The sequence below is a fragment of the Bos grunniens genome, chromosome 23 (genome assembly GCF_055505025.1).
Source record: "Bos grunniens cultivar Pamir isolate PY7600 chromosome 23, Bosgru_T2T1.0, whole genome shotgun sequence".
Taxonomy (NCBI): Eukaryota; Metazoa; Chordata; class Mammalia; order Artiodactyla; family Bovidae; genus Bos; species Bos grunniens.
The window spans coordinates 29,445,963-29,464,624 of record NC_141187.1 but is presented as its reverse complement, the minus strand read 5'-3'; the positions used below and the strand labels follow the sequence as shown (position 1 = coordinate 29,464,624).

The 18,662-nt window shown below is 52.8% G+C and overlaps 1 protein-coding gene and 1 long non-coding RNA gene across 2 annotated transcripts; both read right to left on the bottom strand.

Annotated features, from left to right (window-relative positions):
* Positions 1–1,674: 1,674 nt before the first annotated feature.
* Positions 1,675–6,295, bottom strand: CDSN (corneodesmosin). Its single transcript, XM_086369436.1, has 2 exons — positions 6,184–6,295; positions 1,675–4,119 (listed from the first exon to the last, which is right to left on the bottom strand). Exons 1-2 carry the CDS (start codon positions 6,266–6,268, stop codon positions 2,453–2,455), a joined length of 1,752 nt encoding a protein of 583 aa, XP_086225562.1. The 5' UTR covers positions 6,269–6,295; the 3' UTR covers positions 1,675–2,452.
* Positions 6,296–16,739: 10,444 nt separating this feature from the next.
* On the bottom strand, positions 16,740–17,763 carry LOC147347114 (uncharacterized). The gene is made up of 2 exons (XR_015152657.1): positions 17,642–17,763; positions 16,740–17,167 (listed from the first exon to the last, which is right to left on the bottom strand). It is a non-coding gene; the product is annotated as an uncharacterized LOC147347114 (long non-coding RNA).
* Positions 17,764–18,662: the final 899 nt, after the last annotated feature.

Below are 18,662 nucleotides of genomic sequence, written 5' to 3'. Positions count from 1 at the left end.
ACTGGAGTGGGTTGCCACTTCCTTCTCCAGGGTATCTTTCTGATCTTCCAGGCATTGAACTTGAGGCTCCTGCCTTTTCAGAAGGATTCTTTACCACTGAGCCACCAGGGAAGCCCCAAACCTGAATAGCCTAATGTAAATATTAATAATGCTTAATTTTTTTAAACTAGGAACTATACTCCAATAAAAATTTAAAAAAAAAAAAGAAAAGATGCAGATCTGGCCAGTGGGTACAGGACAGCAGCCTTTTGGGGTGACATCCATCAGTTTTACAAAACGTTTTGACCTGGATCACACCAGAAACCAGAGGTCCAGGTCAGAGGCTGCAGCCCTCCCACAGTGGTGGTCAAGGGTCTTGACTCCTGTCGTCGGCTGCAGTCCAGGTAATAGTAACCAAGGGCAACTCCACAGTGATAACACAGACAGGACTCTTCTGGAGCCCTCCTCTGTCTTCAGTCAAGCCTGCAGGTTGGCTCACTGCTCCAGGTCATTTCTAATCAATATGACATATTTCTGCTGGTTCAGGAATCTCAACAACAGTCCTAAATTGGGGGCCAGCTAACACCATCCCCAACTCAATGGACATGAGTTTGAGTAAACTCCAGGAGTTGGTGATGGACAGGGAGGCCTGGTGTGCTGCAATCCACGGGGTCACAAAGAGTCGGACATGACTGAGCGACTGAACTGAACTGAATACCATCCCAACAGGAGAGAATGAAGTGGCTCCTAGGGCAGGGGTCAGTTCCTTTGCAGCCAAGCAGAGGCTCTGGGAGGTGCCCTGTGCTTCGGGTTGAGGCCCTTCCTGTAGGGATAAGCACAGTTCACTGTCCCTTCCTTGGGGTGTGAGAGCTGCCTCGGCCTTGGCGTCTCCCCTGCTGTCTCCAGGACATAGTCACGTGGCCCTCGGTACATTCTCCACAATCTTGGTGTTCTCTGGGGGAGGCCACCTCTCCTTCCCACTGTAGCGCTCCCCTCTCACCTCTCCAGCTCTCACTGTAGACCCACAGCAGAGGCAGCAAGAGAGTGAAGGCGGAAAGGACACTGCTGGCCGTGTTCTACCCCGGCTGGGGCCTGTCACCGTACGCCAGTGAGTCACCGTGCTGGGCTGCACACCCTGCGTGCTGCCGCACTCTCCGTCTTTTACTCTCTCCACCCACGGCTCCCAAAACAGCACCCGCCTGGGCTCCTACTCAGTCCCCAGGAATCTGGTCTGGGCTGTTGTGTTCCAGCCTTCCCAAGGCTCCAGGTGTCCCAGAAACCCAGGAAATCGATGCTCAGGACACCCAGAGAGGATGGCGTCTGAAAGATGAGGCCAACTAAAGGTAGAGGAGAAGGAGCCGGGTGTGGGGCGGGAAGGGAATCATTAGGGCTCTTCGTAAGGAGAGGGGAGGACCCCCGGGTGAATGGGCAGTGGAGAGAATGGATTTCCTGGGGAGTGTGAGAGAAGAGACGTGGGAGGAAAGATCTGGGAGACCAAGGTTGCTTGACCTCCTGCTTTCGGTTCAATAAATATTTATTGTTTTCCTCCTTTGTGGGAGGAGATGTAAGATGTAAGAAACACCAGGGCCAATTTACAAACGAAAGTGGGGGACACAGGACCTTTAGAGGCAGAGGAGAGCATCACCCAGGTCCTAAGAGGAGACCCTGGACACCAAGAAGGCGAAGAGTCTAATCTAGTTCTCACAATTTATTGAAACATCTGTGCTGGACCCAGTGAGAGCAGGGAGGCTGTCCCAGTCTCTGCAGAGAGCCTGGTATCTCCCCAACACAGGGTGCGAAGCATCTGAGTGCTGGACCGAGATGGAGTCTGAGAGACAAGGAGGAGTGTTTGGGAACTCACAAAGGGCGTGGTGAGCTCTATAATGGAGGGCGGGAGTGGAACTGGGAGTGTGAGAACCCAATAGCATATCTCGCTGGTTGACCAGATGGTGGAATGAGATCAGTGAAAAATGGTCATTGTTTTCAAATAATCGTTTGGTTTGTGCTTTATTTGGCAAAGCAGGGATGAGGGTGGTGAGGGGATGACTTATCCGGGCATCACAGTTACTCTAGGAGATTTCGGGGGGTTCCCAGTTAAGAATCTGAATGGGTAGGGGTAGCCAGTAGACTATACCATCTCAAAGAAATGGCAGAGGAAATTCTGGGGAATGGGAATCTGGCAGGGGGTGGGGCCCTGCAGTAGAAGGAGAGAGAATGAGGAAAGGGATTTGGAGCCTACAGTTTGGGGAGGTGAAAAAAGAAGAGGTGATAAGGGAGAGTCTGCCACTCTGGGGTGATGGGGGAAGTAGGGGCAGCTCTTTTGGGAAGGAGGAGGGAAATTGAGCTACCCCATGCCTGGACTACCCCTGAACTTCTCCCACTTGAGAGATGGAATGTGTGTGTGTGTGTGTGTGTGTGTGTGTGTGTGTGTGTGTGTGTGTATGCCTGCACACGCCTGGAGGCAAAATCTGCTTTAAGAACTGTTAGGTAGATCTCCCTGGGGTAGGAAAACTTCAGGGTCAGCTAGCTGGGGCCCCAGAGGCTTCACCTGGGCTAGGATGTCCCGGATGGAGCGACAAGGGGTCTTTCCAGAGTTGCCGGGACCACAGGGCTTGGCACCAGCTGAGGGGTCAGGTTGGGGAGAGCCATTTGGACCCCCACTCAGTGTCGAGGAGGAAACAGAAATACAAGGGTGACCAGGAGCGCTGGACTTGCTGCCACAGGGCTGAAGGATGATTTTGCCACCAGATAGGGAGCTAGAGCTGCCGCTGAGGGAGCCAGTGCCTGGTGGGGAGCAGGGCCCCTGAGAAACACCACCACAGGGATGGAAGGATGAACTAGAACTGCTGGAAATGCTGGAACTGCTGGAGACTCCAGAGCTGGAGAGGGAGCAGGGCCCCTTAGAGCCCGAGGAGCCGACCACACAGGGCTGGACCCCACCAGAGCCCACTGGCTGGAACACCACAGTCGAGGAAGCTCCGGATTGGTAGATATTGGAGCTAGAAGAGCTGTGGCTGGGGATGATGGGGTTGCCAGAGAAGTACTTGCCCTCAGAGATGGGGGGCCCAGCAGCAAAGGAGGGCACCCCTGGAGAGCCTTTGATGGGGCCCTCTTTGGTGAAGTAGCCCACCGGGTAGATTTTGCCCCCACTGTAGGTCATGCCTGGGACCAGATAGCTGTTGGAGGAGCCACCCACCACCTCGTAGCTGCCATATTGGTCCACAGAGGTGATGGGGGGGCAGGGCTTTCCTGGAGGGCCTCCGTTGAGGCAGGGGACCCTTTGACCCACTCCGGGGCCACCAGGGCCACCAGAGCCATGCTGCTCCACCACCACCACTACTGGCCTCTGACCCCCAGACACAGAGTGGGAGTTGGAGATGTAGGAGCCAGAGTGTGAGACGATGGGTCCCCCGCTGCAGGGAGAGTCAGGGATGTCGGGACCACAGGGCCGCAGCTTGGAGCTGACCTTCTGGCCCCCACTGCTGGACAACCAGGAGGTTTGGGAACCAGAAGAGCTCAAGCCTCCTCCTGACGGGGAGCTGATGCTTTCTGACGGGAGGGAGCTCGATGCACCTTGTAGAGAAGAGCCTGATCCAGAGGAGTAGCTTATCTGGGAATACCCTGTTCCTGGCTTAAATAACGAAGATCCAGAAGAACCACCATGGGCAACAATGGATCCGGTGGAGCCACTGCCGGAGGCACTGCTGGAGACACCACTGGAGCTGCCACTGTAACCACCACTGGGGCGACCACTCAAGCCACTGGAAACACCACTGGAGCCACTGGAGCTGCCACTGGAACCACCACTGGGGTGACCACTCAAGCCACTGGAAACACCACTGGAACTGCTGGAACTGCCACTGGAGCCACTGGAGCTTCCACTGGAACCACCACTGGGGTGACCACTCAAGCCACTGGAAACACCACTGGAACTGCTGGAACTGCCACTGGAGCCACTGGAGCTTCCACTGGAACCACCACCAGAGCTGCCACTGGAACCACCACTGGAGCTGCCACTGGAACCACCACTGGAGCTGCTGGAGCCCCCCTTCCCCAGGAGACAGGGGTCATTGGGGGAGGTAATACGTGTGGGGTCCTTGCAGGGGTCTAAGAAGGTCCCGATGCTCTTGGCCAAGGTCCCTGGTGAGGAAAGCAGTGGTTAGTAAGGGCCAGAGAGACTGGGCTTTCTCCCTCCCCTCCCAGGCCCACCTCAGGCATCTGACACTCTGATCTCTCCCAAGATGAGCCCAGGGAGAGAGTCTGGGGTGGAAAAGGTAGAGAGAAGTGGCTTTCACAGCTGAAGGAAAATGAGATGGCAGCTTATTCCGGGAGAAGAGGCAGGAGGGAAGCTGGAGATCAACCAGAGAAAAAGAATATGAGACTCCAAAACGGGAGGCCTCAGAGGAAGATGAGAGGGAATGAAGAAGTGGCAGGAGCGAATAGGTCTAAAAAACAGAACACCAGAGAGACAGAGAATGGGGGAGAGTGAGGCTCTGAGAGGTGGGAGAGATCTCGGGACCAAACAGAAGGAGAAGAAAGACAGATGACGGAGGACTGAGAAACAAGGGGAAATAGCCAAAGGGACGCTGAGAAACAGGGGAAACAGGGGAAAGGAAGCAGGGAAACAGGGAAAGGAAGCAGGGAAACGGGGAAAGAGGAACAGGAGAAAGACAGAGGGACTGCAGTAAAGGGCAGGACACGCGGGGACCATGGTTCGGTCACCCGCTTCCCTCAAAAGGCCAGGCTCGGGTGCAGGAGAGAAACCCTGCTTCCCATCTCAGCATGCCATGCCAGCAAGCCTGGGCAGGGGCCAGACACGGGGCCATGCGCTGTTGCTTCAGAATCTGCTGGTACCCACGCAGCAACAGGACACTGCACCCGAGCCCAGCCCAGGGACACGGAATGAAACCCTCCCCAGGCCTCTGACCTCCATCAGTACCGCGGGCCTGCCTGCCCCCAGACCCACATCCGACTGTCTTTCCGGAACTGACCCTTTGTTCCTCACCCCGGCTTACCCTCCCCCCATCCTTCATTTGCTCCCCTCCTCGACCCCCTCCAGTCCCAAGAGCCATGTGCTTCAGCTTATATATTTGGAGAGGCCAGATTGGCCCTGCCTTCCTCATAGCGTTACTGTGACCACTGGATGTGATCATCTATTAGAAACTGCTTTACAAAAACAGACGTTATTCATGATTTATTTACTCCTCCCTCAACCCCCATGATTTATTACTCCCCCTTCAACCCCCACCAAAAACCAGGTCTCCACAATTTGTGCAGTCCCCATTCTCTCCTAAAAAAGAAATTCAACACGTCCTCCTTCACACCAACCCCCGGCTCTGCCCGCAGCCCCCTCCACCCTGCTGCACCAATCAGCCAGCACCCTACTATCCTCCCCTGCTCCCCCATGCCACACAGCTGTGGTCACCCAGCAGAGACCCCAGAGTTACCCAGCCTGGGGTTTGGAGCCCGGCTTAACTGCCTTCTAATTTGTAATCTTGAGCCAGTTTCCTCAGCTCTCCAACCTCTGTGTCCTCCTTTGCAGAGTGGGAATAACAAATCTCTCACACAGTTCTTCTACTGATTAAAAAAGCTAATGTACTTAAAGTGCTAGTACATGCAACTTCCCTCTCAGTCCACTGGTTAAGACTGCTGTGCTCCCAACGCAGGGGGCACGGGTTTGATCCCTGGTCAGGGAATTAGAATCCCACAGGCCTCGCAGCATGGTTAAAAAATTAAAAATAAATATAGTGCTAATAGTGCCTGGCATATAAAAGGGCCTCTATGAATGGTAGCAATTATGACTACTAAATATCCAATCTTCATCTTCTAGCACCCCAATAATAATATAATTACAACAATATCCATCAACATATAACCGTCTAGAATTTCCACAGCAGTGTCACATGCATTACTTAATTAGAGACTCAGAGAACCTAGAGCGAGGTGTTAACATTAAGCTCATTTTTTAACTTTCGGAAAGGGAGGCTCAGAAAGTTTAAGTAGCTTGCCTGAGGTGCCAAGGCAGTGAGGAGCAGCCTCTAGACTCAAGCCTCAGGTTCCAGAGCCCCAGCCCTCCCCCAAATCTCCCCTCTCTGAGTCCTCTCCTGGACTCTCATCCCTCCAGCCTTCCCTGACCGGTTGTCTGCGCGCCTGAATCTCCCTCCTCTCCCCACTCTCCCCACTCCCAGGGCCCCAACCTCCTACCTTGCAGGAGGAGACCAGCCAGCAGCAAAGCCAGCACCCCTCGCCCTCCCACACACCCTATCTGGGATGCTCGTGAAGAGCCCATCTTGGACCGCGTGGCCTCCTGACTGACAGCAGCTCCTGGACACCCGGGGCCTTTATGCCAGGGCAGGACATTCTCAGGACAGGAGTCACTGTGGGGAGGGCAGGAGGGGCGGAGGGGTAAGTGCCTGGGGGAAGTTGGTGTGGCCGGGAGGAGCTGAAGCAATCAGTTTGAGCATCTGCCTACTCAGCAGCAGGGCCGGCTGCAGTGTGTGGAGTGTGCCGTGGCCGAGGGGCCAGCTGGCCGGCCGGCTCCGGCTCCTCGTTGCCTAACCTGGAACCAAGGCGCTCTGCCCCAGCGGCCGCCCACTCTGGGGCAGCCACTCTCACCACGGGGCCCAGTCACCTGGCTCCCTCACTCTCCTGCCTTCCCCAGTATTGGCGTGTCTGACACCCCGTCCTCTCTCCACGCACAGATGTGGGCATTTCAACTTGCCCTCAGGTACCGGCTGCAGCCCCTGCCCCACCTGGGATCCCACCCACAGCTCCTGGATCCGGCCCTTTCCTGGGGACCCATCACTCAGCTTCCAGTCTCCTCCTCCCTCCCCACCTCCTGCTGTCACAGCCCAGGTCCCATGCCTGCCACACTCCTATGCTGTGTTCCAGCAGTGAGTGGGCCTTCGAAGTCTGCACTCCAAAACCAGCCCCCTGATCTCTCCCTTCTGGCGGGCTCCAGGGACAGCATATGGGCGCTGGACGCCAGGGCCTCAGTCTGGGGACCGGCCTGGGCTGGGGACCCCTGTCATAGCTGGGCCTCGGTTACTCACAGGCCACTCACAGCCCCTCCTCTAGGGGTGACCCTGACTCCAGTGGGTGAGCAAGAGGCTAATAAGACTAATTGGGAAGGTGGTGGCCCTGCCGCCCATTAACTGGCTGCCCGGCCTGAATGAGCGAACAGGAAGCAGCTGGCTCGGCCTGGGTAGGATCCTGGGTAGGACAAAGAAGGGTCACCGGACTCCCGAGTCCCTGAGGATGAAGGGCAGGCCTGGAGGAGCAGAACTCCAAGGTCTGCTAAGAGGGGGGCGGTCCCTCTCCCCTGTACTCCCCACCCTCTGCTTTTAACCCTGGCCCCACCCCAGCCAATTAATTGCTCACTGGTGTTGCCCACAGTATCAGTATCGGAGGGAGGGACCTGGGAGTCCGGTCAGGTTCTCTGCCTCCGTCCCAAGCCCACCCAGCCCTCTCCCTGCCCCTCCCCTGGACCCTCAGTCCCACACTACCCGGTCTCCTCACGAGGCAGCTGTTCCCCTGGAGCCCCGGGCTCCTCTGTCCTTTTCTCTGTCTCCTGCCCTGGTCCCGACCCAGCCCGGCACTGTCTACAGAATCTTCTGCGACCATGGAATTGTTCTGACTCTGTGCTGTCCGAAATGGTAGCTACTCACCAAGTTGCGGCCACTGAGCATGTGAAATGGGGCTACTATGATTGGAGGGATCGAATCTTTTAAAGATTGATTTACTGTTGGCTACGCTGGGTCTTTGCTGCTGTGTGCGGGCTTTCTCTAGTTGCAGTGCGTGGGCTTCTCATTGCAGTGGTTTCTCTTGTCGCGGAGCACGGGCTCCAGGCACGCAAGCTTCAGTAGCTGCGGCACGTGGACTCAGTAGCTGTGGCTCCCGGGCTCTAGAGCTCTGGCTCAGTAGTTGTGGCACAGGGCTTAGTCGCTCTGCGGCACGTGGGATCTTTGCTGCCCAGGGATGGAACCTGCGTCTTCTGCATTGGCAGGTGGTTCCTTACCACTAAGCTGCCAGAGTGGCCCTGAATTTTTAATCTTAATTTAAATGTAAATAGCTACATGTGCCTAGTAGCTACAGTCGGTTGAATCTAGCCCTTGAGTGTCCGCCAGTACCCAAAATGAGAGTGGAAGGGAGGTGGGCTGTGGAGCTAGCGAGACAGCAGTCCCTGAAGAGGGTTGATGCAGTGGGGAGGGAAAAAAAAAAAAAAAAACCCACTGGTTTCAGAATCAGGATGACCTGGATTCAAGTCCCAGCTAACCTCCCAGCTTTGGGCAACTCACCCAAACTCTCTGAACTTCAGTGTGCCCATCTGCAAAATGGGAGTATTTTAAACACTGCCTGTGTCCTCCACCGGGGGAAGGCAACTAGGCTGGGCTCACCCACAGCCCCAGGTTCTCTCCAGTCCAGCTGACCCCTAGAAGTCTCCTCTCTGCCCCCTTCCCCTCCTACAGGGCAGCAGACATTGCACACAGGGATGCTGTTGAAAATGCTGCTCCTTCCTAGACTCTCAGGCCCCACTGGCTCCAGTTCCAGCGGGCAAGGAGGGAGGGGGCCCTGGGAGCAGAGAGGGGAGCGGCCGAGGGAAGAGGAGCCTCGTGGGTGGCGAGAAGAGGAGGAACAGCGGGCTCTGTGGGTTATTCTGTCCTAGTGCAAACAGAGGTGGTGGTGTTTGTCCTGTTTTTCCCTCCCGTGCCTCCTGACCTTGGCGGGGCTAGGGCTGGAGGAGGCACTGTCTCTCTGGGCCTCTCGCCAGATCTCCAGCCACCCACACGACACAGTGGTGTGGCCACATTCCTCCTCCCGACTGCTGTCCTCCTATCCACGCTCCCACCCCATCGCGCACCCACGTCTGCCCCATCCCTCCACCACCTGCCACATGTGGGCCCTCTGAGCCCTTTCTTACTGAAATCAGCCCCGACGTGGTTTACTTTGCTTCCCCGGGTCTCCCCATTAACCCCTCTCTCAGCTCAGGCAGCAAAAATCTGAAGCTGATGGCAGCCAGGAGGGCAGGGAAGGGCACTGACTGAGGGAGTGCCCAAGCCAGGGCCACCTCAGGACACTGACCGGTGAGACGAGGCCCACGTGGCATAGGTGGGCCCGCTGTGTTCTCCAGCCGCTGAGTCTACCCCTCACCTGCCAGCAAGTGCCCTGCCCAATGGAAGGAGTGAGTGAGAGAGTGTGTGAGGCAGGGGACAACTGCCCACCAGACAAGGTCAAGCTTAAAGCACGTGCCGCCCGTAGGGTCCCTGCCCTGTATCTGAAGAAAGCAGGCTGCATCCACTCCAAGCCTCCCCGGGCTCCCCTGTGCTGTCGTGTTCTGCATGGGGCTTGGGTTCAGTGTCCACCGTCCTAAACTGCAACACAGGTGGGGGATGATGACCCGTCCTTGCCCTTGAGGAGCTGCTATCCAGCTGCGAACTCACAGCCTAGGAGGAAGGCTGGCCTGGAGAAAGGGGGCAGGCACTTGGCTTCGAGGAGGCGGCAGGACTTTCCCTGGCCCTTGAGGAATGAGGAGAAGAGAGGGAGCAGGCGGCTCAGACTCAGGGCCCTGGCGGCGCTGAAAGAATATTTAGAAGGTGCACTGGCTTGAGTTGGTGTGGGAAGCATAGACACAGAATAGCAGGCTGGAGGAATGGACTGCATAGACCTGCAGGGCGGTGACCATAACCAGGTTAGAGGAGGGCGTGGGAACTGAGGGGTCTGAGTGGGAACAGCCTGGGGAGAGGAGGTTTGGAGTAGAGAACCACGGTTTCCCGATTGCAGACTGTGGGCCAGACGTGGTCCCACAGAGCCAACACCTGCTCTGTTTAATCCTTACAACAGCCCCGTGGATGAGTGTTTTTTCTCCCCCATTTCACAGATGACAAAACTGAGTTTAAATTATTTGCCCAAACCAGCTGATAATAAGCAAAAGAGTTTGGAAAGGACTCAGACGCAGTCCACACAGGTCTCATTTCTTCATGCAACTGATCCTGTGCCATAAATTAATGGCAGTGGTCCATGGACAGGCTTCAGCTGATCCTTAATCCCTGTAAGAATATGTGCAAATTCCTCTGCCATCAAAGTCTCAGAAGTTAAATCCTGAGTGAGGAAGTCCCTCCCACTCAACCTTTTCTTCTCTGCATTTCACCCATGGGCCTGAAAGTCAGGCCAGCAGTCCTAGAATGAGTGTTCATCTGATGCAGCGGTCCCCAGTAGAGCTAAGGCTTACGCTTGAGTAGGGAAAAAGAGTGAGGAAAAAAAAAAAAATAGGGGACTTTCCTGGTGGCCTTTTGGCTAAGACTCTGTGCTCCTGATGCAGGAGGCCCGGGTTCGATCCCTGGTCAGGGAACTAAATCCCGCATGCCACAACTAAGAAGCTTGAGTGCCGCAACAAAGATCAAATAAATAAATATATATATTGTTTTAGATAGAAAGAGAAAAAGCCTGAAAGAGGAGGTTATTCCATGGTGGGGAGAGGTGAAGAGGCCAGCGGGGCCACTCTGGGCTCCAGTACCTATGGGCTCTCCTCTCCTTTGCTCCAAAACCATGTTCTTCCCCTGCTGTTTCCTCCTCTGGCCTGGTCAGCACCTGTGGAGGACTTGAACTTGGCTCTGACACAGAGCCACTCAGCCGTGCTCTCTCGTGGGCCTGTCTGTCCCGCCCTCATTCCTTGTGAGTGACTGGTCCCCTTGAGCCTCTCTTCTCTCCCATGGATGAGCTTTTTCTTCTGCGGGACGCAGCACACTTCCATTAACAGAAAGCAGAGGTCACGTGGCCCTGAGGAGGAAGTCCTGGGATTTCCCCCTGAACAAGGATTCATCTGATGCTGGGGTGGGGTAGACAGTGCTGTGTCAGAAAATCCCCTAGGTGACTCAGGAGAGCTCACCCCTACATGAGAATCACTGTCCTGGAGAGTGGTCTTCAAAATACATTCCATGGGGGATTCCTCAGTGGTCCAGTGGCTAAGACTGCTTGCTCCCAATGCAAGGGGACCAGATTCGATCCCTGGTCAGGAAACTAGATCCCACATGCGGTAACTAAGAGTTCGCATGCCACAACTAAGATCAGATGCAGCCAAATATATAAATATTATATACATACATATATATATATATATTCCACGGTGTGGTCCCTACTCAGCCACACCCTCCCTTCTCCCCTTGGCAACCTGGTCCATCACTCTCTCCATTAAGACTGATCTTGACTTGGCCTGGTCAGCACGTCGGCATCCCCTTTTGCTCCTCTCGGCCCTGTTCTCACCCTTCTGGCAGCTCCGCTCTTCAAGAGACCCGGGTACCAGAGCAGGGACATGGGAGTGAGGGCCGGGGTCAGAGCCAGGACTTCAGCCAGTGAATCCCACAGAGGAAGAACTTGGCAGGTGGGTGCTCTGCCCACCAGGATATCTGTCCCCCCAGCCCCATTCTTTCCCCTTCCTCCTCCTGCCCTCCTGCATGAATCAGGGAGTCAGCTGAGTGGTGGTCATGCTCCTTGAGTCCAAGACTTCACAGCTCTGTTTAAGCCACATCTGATTTGGCCACTGGCCCTCCTGTCTTGTGAGGAGGTGAATGTGGAGGCTGTGATTAGCTCTCGGAGTAACAACAATATTTTTCCTCTTCTCTGTTCTGTGGAGCAAGTGCTAGGGAAACCAGGGCTCATCGTCCACTCATTACGCTCAGCTATTAAATAGTCATTCTTTCCACTGTTGCCATTCATGCATTTTATTGTTATTGGTCACCCAGAATTAGAGACCCAGCTCCCTCCGGACCCAGCAGGAGAGGGTGAGAGAGGGGACCTCGGAGCAACCTGAGCGTGTATTCGGGTGAGGCTGAAGGATTGTGTCAGAGGGATGTCTAGGCAGGGTGTGGCCCTCAGAGTTTCCAGGGTGGGATCTGCAGGGGCCGCTCTTCCCTCCTTCTTCCCGCTGGTCTCAGTCTCTCACGCTTAGAGCTCCTCGAGGGCAGGGAGCATCTCTTCCCTCACAGTGTGCCTCTGGAGCCTCAAGTATCACCCGCGCATGCAGGTTAGCACAGCAGGAAACACGGAATCCCATTGGAGAGGCTGGCATCCCGTGTCCAGCTCTGTTCTTGGGGCGCCAGGACTAGAACCAGAAAAGGACACTGACTCCTCCCTGATGGTGCGTAACAATCAGCTCGTCACCAACATCTGCACGTGCCGGATTTATCTTAATTCTCTGCATGCTCCTAGGAGACAAAGGTTATTGTTTATCCTTTGCAGCTGCAGACACAAGCTCAGGGTATTAGGATGACGGCTACTACCAGAAGCTGGGTACTTTACCTGGAATCCTGATGCTGTAGCCTATACTTAGCACCAAGCTAGTTTTTCCTCTTCTCCCCAGATATTTACATGACCTGGCAGTGTTTTCTCATTTCATTCAGTCCTTTGTGGCCTGCCACCTCCTCAGAAGCCCTCTCTTTTTTATTTAAAATTGTACTCCCCCATCCCCATCCCCACACTCAAGGCCCATCATTCTCTATGTGCTTCCTCTGCCTTCATTTTCTCCATAGCTCTTCTCTGGACATGATTTCCTATCACATACATCCTGTATGATCTGCTCATTGTTCACTTCCCCCACTAGAAGGTAAGCCTCGTGAGGGCAGGACCCTCCTTTCTGATTCACCACTGTTTCCACAGCTCCAGAGCACTGCCTGGCTCATGGAGGAGACTCAGTTCATAATGAGAGAAATAGATAATGAAGGTGTGGACCCCTAGGGCAAGCATCCTGGCCTGAATTTTCCTGAGGGCCCCCGTGCCTACCTCATTTAACCTCATGTGCCTGACTCACCTTAAAGGACTCACCTTGGCGACTAAGAGGGCATTAGTGGGGCCGGACAGAGGCAGGGGCAGTGGTTGATGTTCAAGGAAGAGCAAGGAAGACTCTGGAGGGAAACACCTTGGAGGAGTCTCTATGCTGCCCTCGGCAGATTGTGGAACACCACAAAGGAGGAATTGAGGCTCTCAGCCTTGCGCAGAAATTTACAGATTACTAAAGAAATCCCCTAAAGTTGCATCCAAGTGCCACGCAGAGATCAAATGGCAGAATAGGAACAACGAATCTGATCACAACACAATGCTCTCACCACTACACTATCCTGTTTTACCTCCATCACAGGAGTTGAGGTTATGCCATAAAAGAGAAGGATATTAGCTGGAAAAACCTTTGGAGGTGGATTTGGTTTAATTCAACAAGTTATTGCCATGTGGGAGACCTGGGTCCGATCCCTGGGTTGGAGAAGGAAATGACAACCCACTCCTGTACTCTTGCCTGGAAAATCCCATGGACACAGGAGCCTGGTAGGCTATAGTTCATGGGGTCACAGAGTCGGACATGACTAAGCGCCCTCACTTTCTTTCTTTCTAACAAGTTATTTGAACCAGACGCCTGGTGGGCATTTAATTAAAGACTAAAGGGATAAAATGTACAGCAAGAAAGCTTAGGAGGAGGAGGAATGTGCTTAGTTGTGTCCAACTCTTTGCGGCCCTGGGGACTGTAGCCCACCAGGCTCCCCTGTCCATGGGGATTCCCAGGCAAGAATACTGGAGCTGGTTGCCATTTCCTCCTCCAGGGGATCTTCCCAACTCAGGGATCGAACCCACGTCTTCTGTGTCTCCTGCATTGGCAGGTGGATTCTTTACATTGAGCTACCTGGAGAACTAAACCAAAACAAGTCTTCAATCAAATGAGTGAAACATGAAATTGGCAGAGGAGTTAGGACTTCCCTCCTGGACTCGTACCTTATTCATTTAACTTTTATCACATTTTATTGTCATGATTTACATCTTAGTTTCCTTTTGAGACACAGAGCTCCTTGAAGGCAGGGAGGACTGAAACTTCTTGGGATTGTCACCATCTCCTAGCACCTCACACAGTACATGCTCAATAAATAACCATTATATGACTCATTTGAAAAGACCCTGATGCTGGGAAAGATTGAGGGCAGGAGGAGAAGGGGACAACAGAGGATGAGATGGCTGGATGGCATCACCGACTTGATGGACATGGGTTTGGGTGGACTCCAGGAGTTGGTGATGGACAGGGAGGCCTGGCATGCTGTGGTTCATGGGGTTGCAAAGACTCAGACACAACTCAGCGACTGAACTGATCTGATATGGGCAAATGGATAAACAAATGAATGGTTTGGCATTTCCAGGCCTAGAGATCTTCAAAGAAGCGCACACAGCCATTTCTCCTGTCTAGTCCAAACACATCATTTGTCTGCCCAAAGGCTGAGGGCTGCGCCCAATGCTTTCTCAAGGTAACTCAACTTCTATAATTAGATTATATCATGATACTAGTTCTAGTTTCTTTTCTCTCATTGGCTAAGCATTTACTGACTACCTGCCATGTCCAAGGTACTGAGCCATTGTTCTCTGATTTTCTGATCCTATTCTATTATTTAGTTCTATGACTCCATATTGACATAAGATGTAATAGTGTCCCCACTGCATTCACTCCTAGGTGAGGTCAGCCAAGGCAGGTGGGGAAGAATCAGCATTGTCTAATTTGAATGGATAAACTGGCACAGTGGGTTCCCCTGTGTTAATATTCCGTACCATCCAGTCCCACTCAGGCCTCCTCCCAGCTAATAAGCAAGCATTCTTAGGTGACAACATCTGCTGCCTAGTAACAGGAATTACAATCCCCAATTCCTTCTTGCTTTCCCTTCATTCTCCCACTCATCCATCTGTTGGGTCAAATTAGGAAGAGTTGGTTTGGAGCCTACATCCAGGGTTGACTTTAGCACGTGTGTTGTCTTGGAAGGTGAGCTACCTCGGTCAGCAGCAGTTTCCTCATCTGTGAAATGGGCTAATAATTTGCTGAATTGAACACCTCGTGGGCCAAGTACTAGGAGAAAAGTAAGGCATACAAAGACAGACCAGACGCAACCCTTGCCCTCAAGCTCGCACTTAACGAGGTGAGAAAGACATGGAAACCAACATGTGCAAATGATGCAAAGAGCCTGAGATCCTTTCCAGGGACTCAGTTTTTCCACTCACTTTCTCTGTTTTAAGAATGTTTTTCTCTTTCCATTCCCAACGAACTTCAGTACACTGGTTTGGGAAGTTGCTGAGAGTCAGTTTGAGGGGTCCAGACTTCCTTCTTCGCTTCCATTCCATACCTCCCTGTCACCATACACCAGCCAGGTATGTGCACCTCCCTACAAAGAACACAGTTCTATCCGAGGAGAAAGGCTTTCAGATATGAGCTCCTGAGCCGGGCACTGCTACCATCTCTAATTCCCCTCAACCTACCTGTCCCACAACTTCGCCCTCCTCTCCAGGCTATAAACCCTTCACTCTGGCAGTTCCCTGGTGGCCTAGTGGTTAGGATTCTGAGCTTTCACTGCCTCAGCTGGGCTCAATTCCCGGTTGAAGAACTGAGATCCCATAAGCCGCATGGTGCAGCCAGCCAGGAAAAAAAAATTTATATATATATATATATATATATATGTACACACACACACTCACCATTTTCATCTACTCTCCACTCACTAGTGAATTCAGCCATTCATAAAACATGTATGTGATGATATAATTTTATGTGTCAGTTTGACTAGGCCAGGGGACTTCCTCAGTGGTCCTGTGGCTAAAGACTCTGCACTCCCAGTGCAGGAGCTCCAGGAACTAGGTCCCACATGGGGTGCAACTAAGACCCGGCAGCTAAATCAATATATTTGAAAAAAAATTTTTTTGACTGGGCTAAAGAATGCCCAGAGACCTGATGAAACCTTACAGTTCAGGTGTGTCTGTGAGGGTGTTTCTGTAAGACATTAGCATTTGAGTCAGTAGACTGAGTAAAGAAGATTGCCCTCATCAGTGTGGGTGGGCATCCATCTAAGGGCAGAATAGAACAAAAAGGAGGAGGAAGGGCAACTCTGCTCTCTGAGCAGGACGCCCATCTTCTCCTGCCCTCAGGCATCTGGTTCTTTGTCTTTGGACTCAGACTGGGATTTACCCCCATCAACCCCTTGATTCTTGGGCCTCTGCACTCATACTGGAACCATTGGCTCCCCTGATTCTCAGGCCTTCGGACTGGGATTAAATTGCTCTACTGGCTTTCCTGGTTCTCCAGCTTGCAGATGGCAGATCATGGGCATTCTCAGCCTTCATAATCTGAAGAGACAATTCCTATAGTAAACCTTCCTGTTGCAGGAGACCTGAGTTCAATCCCCCAGGGAAGATCCCTGTGTCGGGAAGATCCTCTGGAGAAGGAAATGGCAATCCACTCCAGTATTCTTGCCTGGAGAATTCCATAGACAGAGGAACCTGGCAGGCTACAGTCCATGGGGTCACAAAGAGTCGGACACAGCTGAGCAACTTTCACTTAACATGTGTATTCTATTGGTTTTGTTTCTGTGGAGAACCCTGATTAATACAATATATTAAGTGTTCATGCAGTCCCAGGGAGTTAGACAGATGACTAAAGAGATGGGATAATGTTAAAATCAGGACAGACCTCAGTTCACATCCCAGTTTTGCCTTTTCCCCCAACCCGCCCCCCCACCACTACCACGTGTGACCTTGCATGAGTCACTGTACCTCTCTGGGCCTTTGTTTGTCTCTTCTGAGAAACGGTGATAACAATAGGGTTATTGTGCAAATTAAGTGAGAGCTTAATCTGTAGCCTCGGGCAACAGTGCCCCTACCGCACATGCGCAGTAAAAAGTAGCTGCAAGGATTTGTAGCAAACATTACTTAGTGTCTCAGGTGGGATGTCCCAGAAGCAAATCCTAAAACAAAAATTCATGTAAAAGGGACTTATTGAACAGTTATGGGGACTTCCTGGCGGTCCAGTAGTTAAGACTCCCTGCTTTCACTCTAAGGGGCACAGGTTCAACTCTTTGCAACCCCATGGACTGCAGCATGCCAGGCCTCCCTGTCCATCACCAATTCCCGCAGCTTGCTCAAACTCATGTCCATCGAGTCGGTGATGCCATCCAACCATCTCATCCTCTGTCGTCCCCTTCGCTTCCTGCCCTCAATCTTTCCCAGCATCAGGGTCTTTTCCAATCAGTCGGTTCTTCGCATCAGTCGGCCAGAGTATTGGAGTTTCAGCTTCAGCATCAGTCCTTCCAGTGAATGTTCAGGACTGATTCCTTTAGGGTGGACTGGTTGGATCCCCTTGCTTGGTTCTATCCTAGGAGGGGGAAATAAGATCCCACAGGACTGGCTGCTCAGCCAAAAAAAAAAAAAGGCAAAGTTATAAGGGTGGGGAGGAGGGAAAGGGAGTGGGAAAGTGGGACCAGGAAGGGAAGAAGGCCAAGCAACTGCGTGGAACCAAGCGAAGTCTCACGGAGGGTAACCTGGGCTCAGAAGACTAGAGTACTGATACTCCTGTTTGTCATCCATTAAGGGCTGCGGGGTGGGAAAGCGAACGATGCCAGGGAGAAAGGTTTCCAGGCACAGGTGGGCTGCTGATAGTGACAGCGCACTGAAGTAGGCACCAAAATGGGCCGAGAAGAAATGCGCGGGACAGTCTCTGCCCGAGGGTCTCAGAGCCTGGGAGGGGAGGGGAGCTGGCAATACACACTGCCCCGCCCCCCGCCCCCCAGCCAAGATCCGTTCCAGGCACACCTGCACCGCATAACTTAGCTGGTGAGGGTGGGGAGCAGCGCGGGAGAGGCGTCGCGGAAGATAAATGCACCTGGGTGGGGAGAGGAGGACTATTCCAGGCCGCGGAAACAGCACGCACACGGGCGGAGGCTCAGGGCGGATCCTGGAGCGAGTAGGCGTGGGGCTGCGAGGCCCGACCTTCCGCGCCTGCTCCTGCGCCGGCAACCCGCGTCCGCCCCTTCCTGGCGGGTCGTGCCTTCTGGCACCAGGCCTTCCTGCCGCGCCCCGCTCGGGGCCTCCTCCTGGAAGCCTCCCCTGACTACTCCAGCTGCTCCAGGGCGACTCTCTTCTGAACTCATGGCGTTTACTGCTAAGGCTTTTTACTATGATGCTTACTCATGTAATGATGAAGTTAATGCACCCTTACAGTCTGTGACATTGTTATTTAACTTTGCATGTAGATTCTGTCTCCCCTGACCTAATTTTGGCTTCCTGAGAGTGGGAACTGTATATTTTTATTCATTGTCTTACCCTGTGGCACCTAACATTGGAGGATATATGGAGTATGAGGTAACGATTGAATGAATGGGTTGAATCTAGTCTACTTTGAAGCTTATTAAATTATACACTCAACCTCCAAACTCTCAATTTAGATGGTTTTTTGTTGTTTCTGTTTTGTTTTTCAAACCAATCACATGTAGGTTTTGATGGGAATTATCACATAAACAAACTGAGCCCTAAGGGGTGGATTTTAAAGTCAGGGAACCCTCATTTCTTTTAGCCCCTCTTCAGTCCCACCCAGCCAGCCACTTGACTGACTCTAGGTCTTTGGGATCTCTAGGCCCCACCCCTTCCAGCTTTCCTGCTCAAATACACTCTGAAAGAATTTGGGGAAACTATGTACCCTTTACACATTTTAAAGTCAACAACTAACATTTTTAATCTTAAGTTTAAGTACTTGAAAGGGCACACTTTCTGGGGAATTGTAAATATTTATATATTTAGAAAGCCATATTACTCTTTTAAATCTAGTGGATGGAATATAACACATAGCCCTTTCATGTTCATTAACATCCTTTTAATAAGTGAACAAATCCATTAGCCAGTCAGCG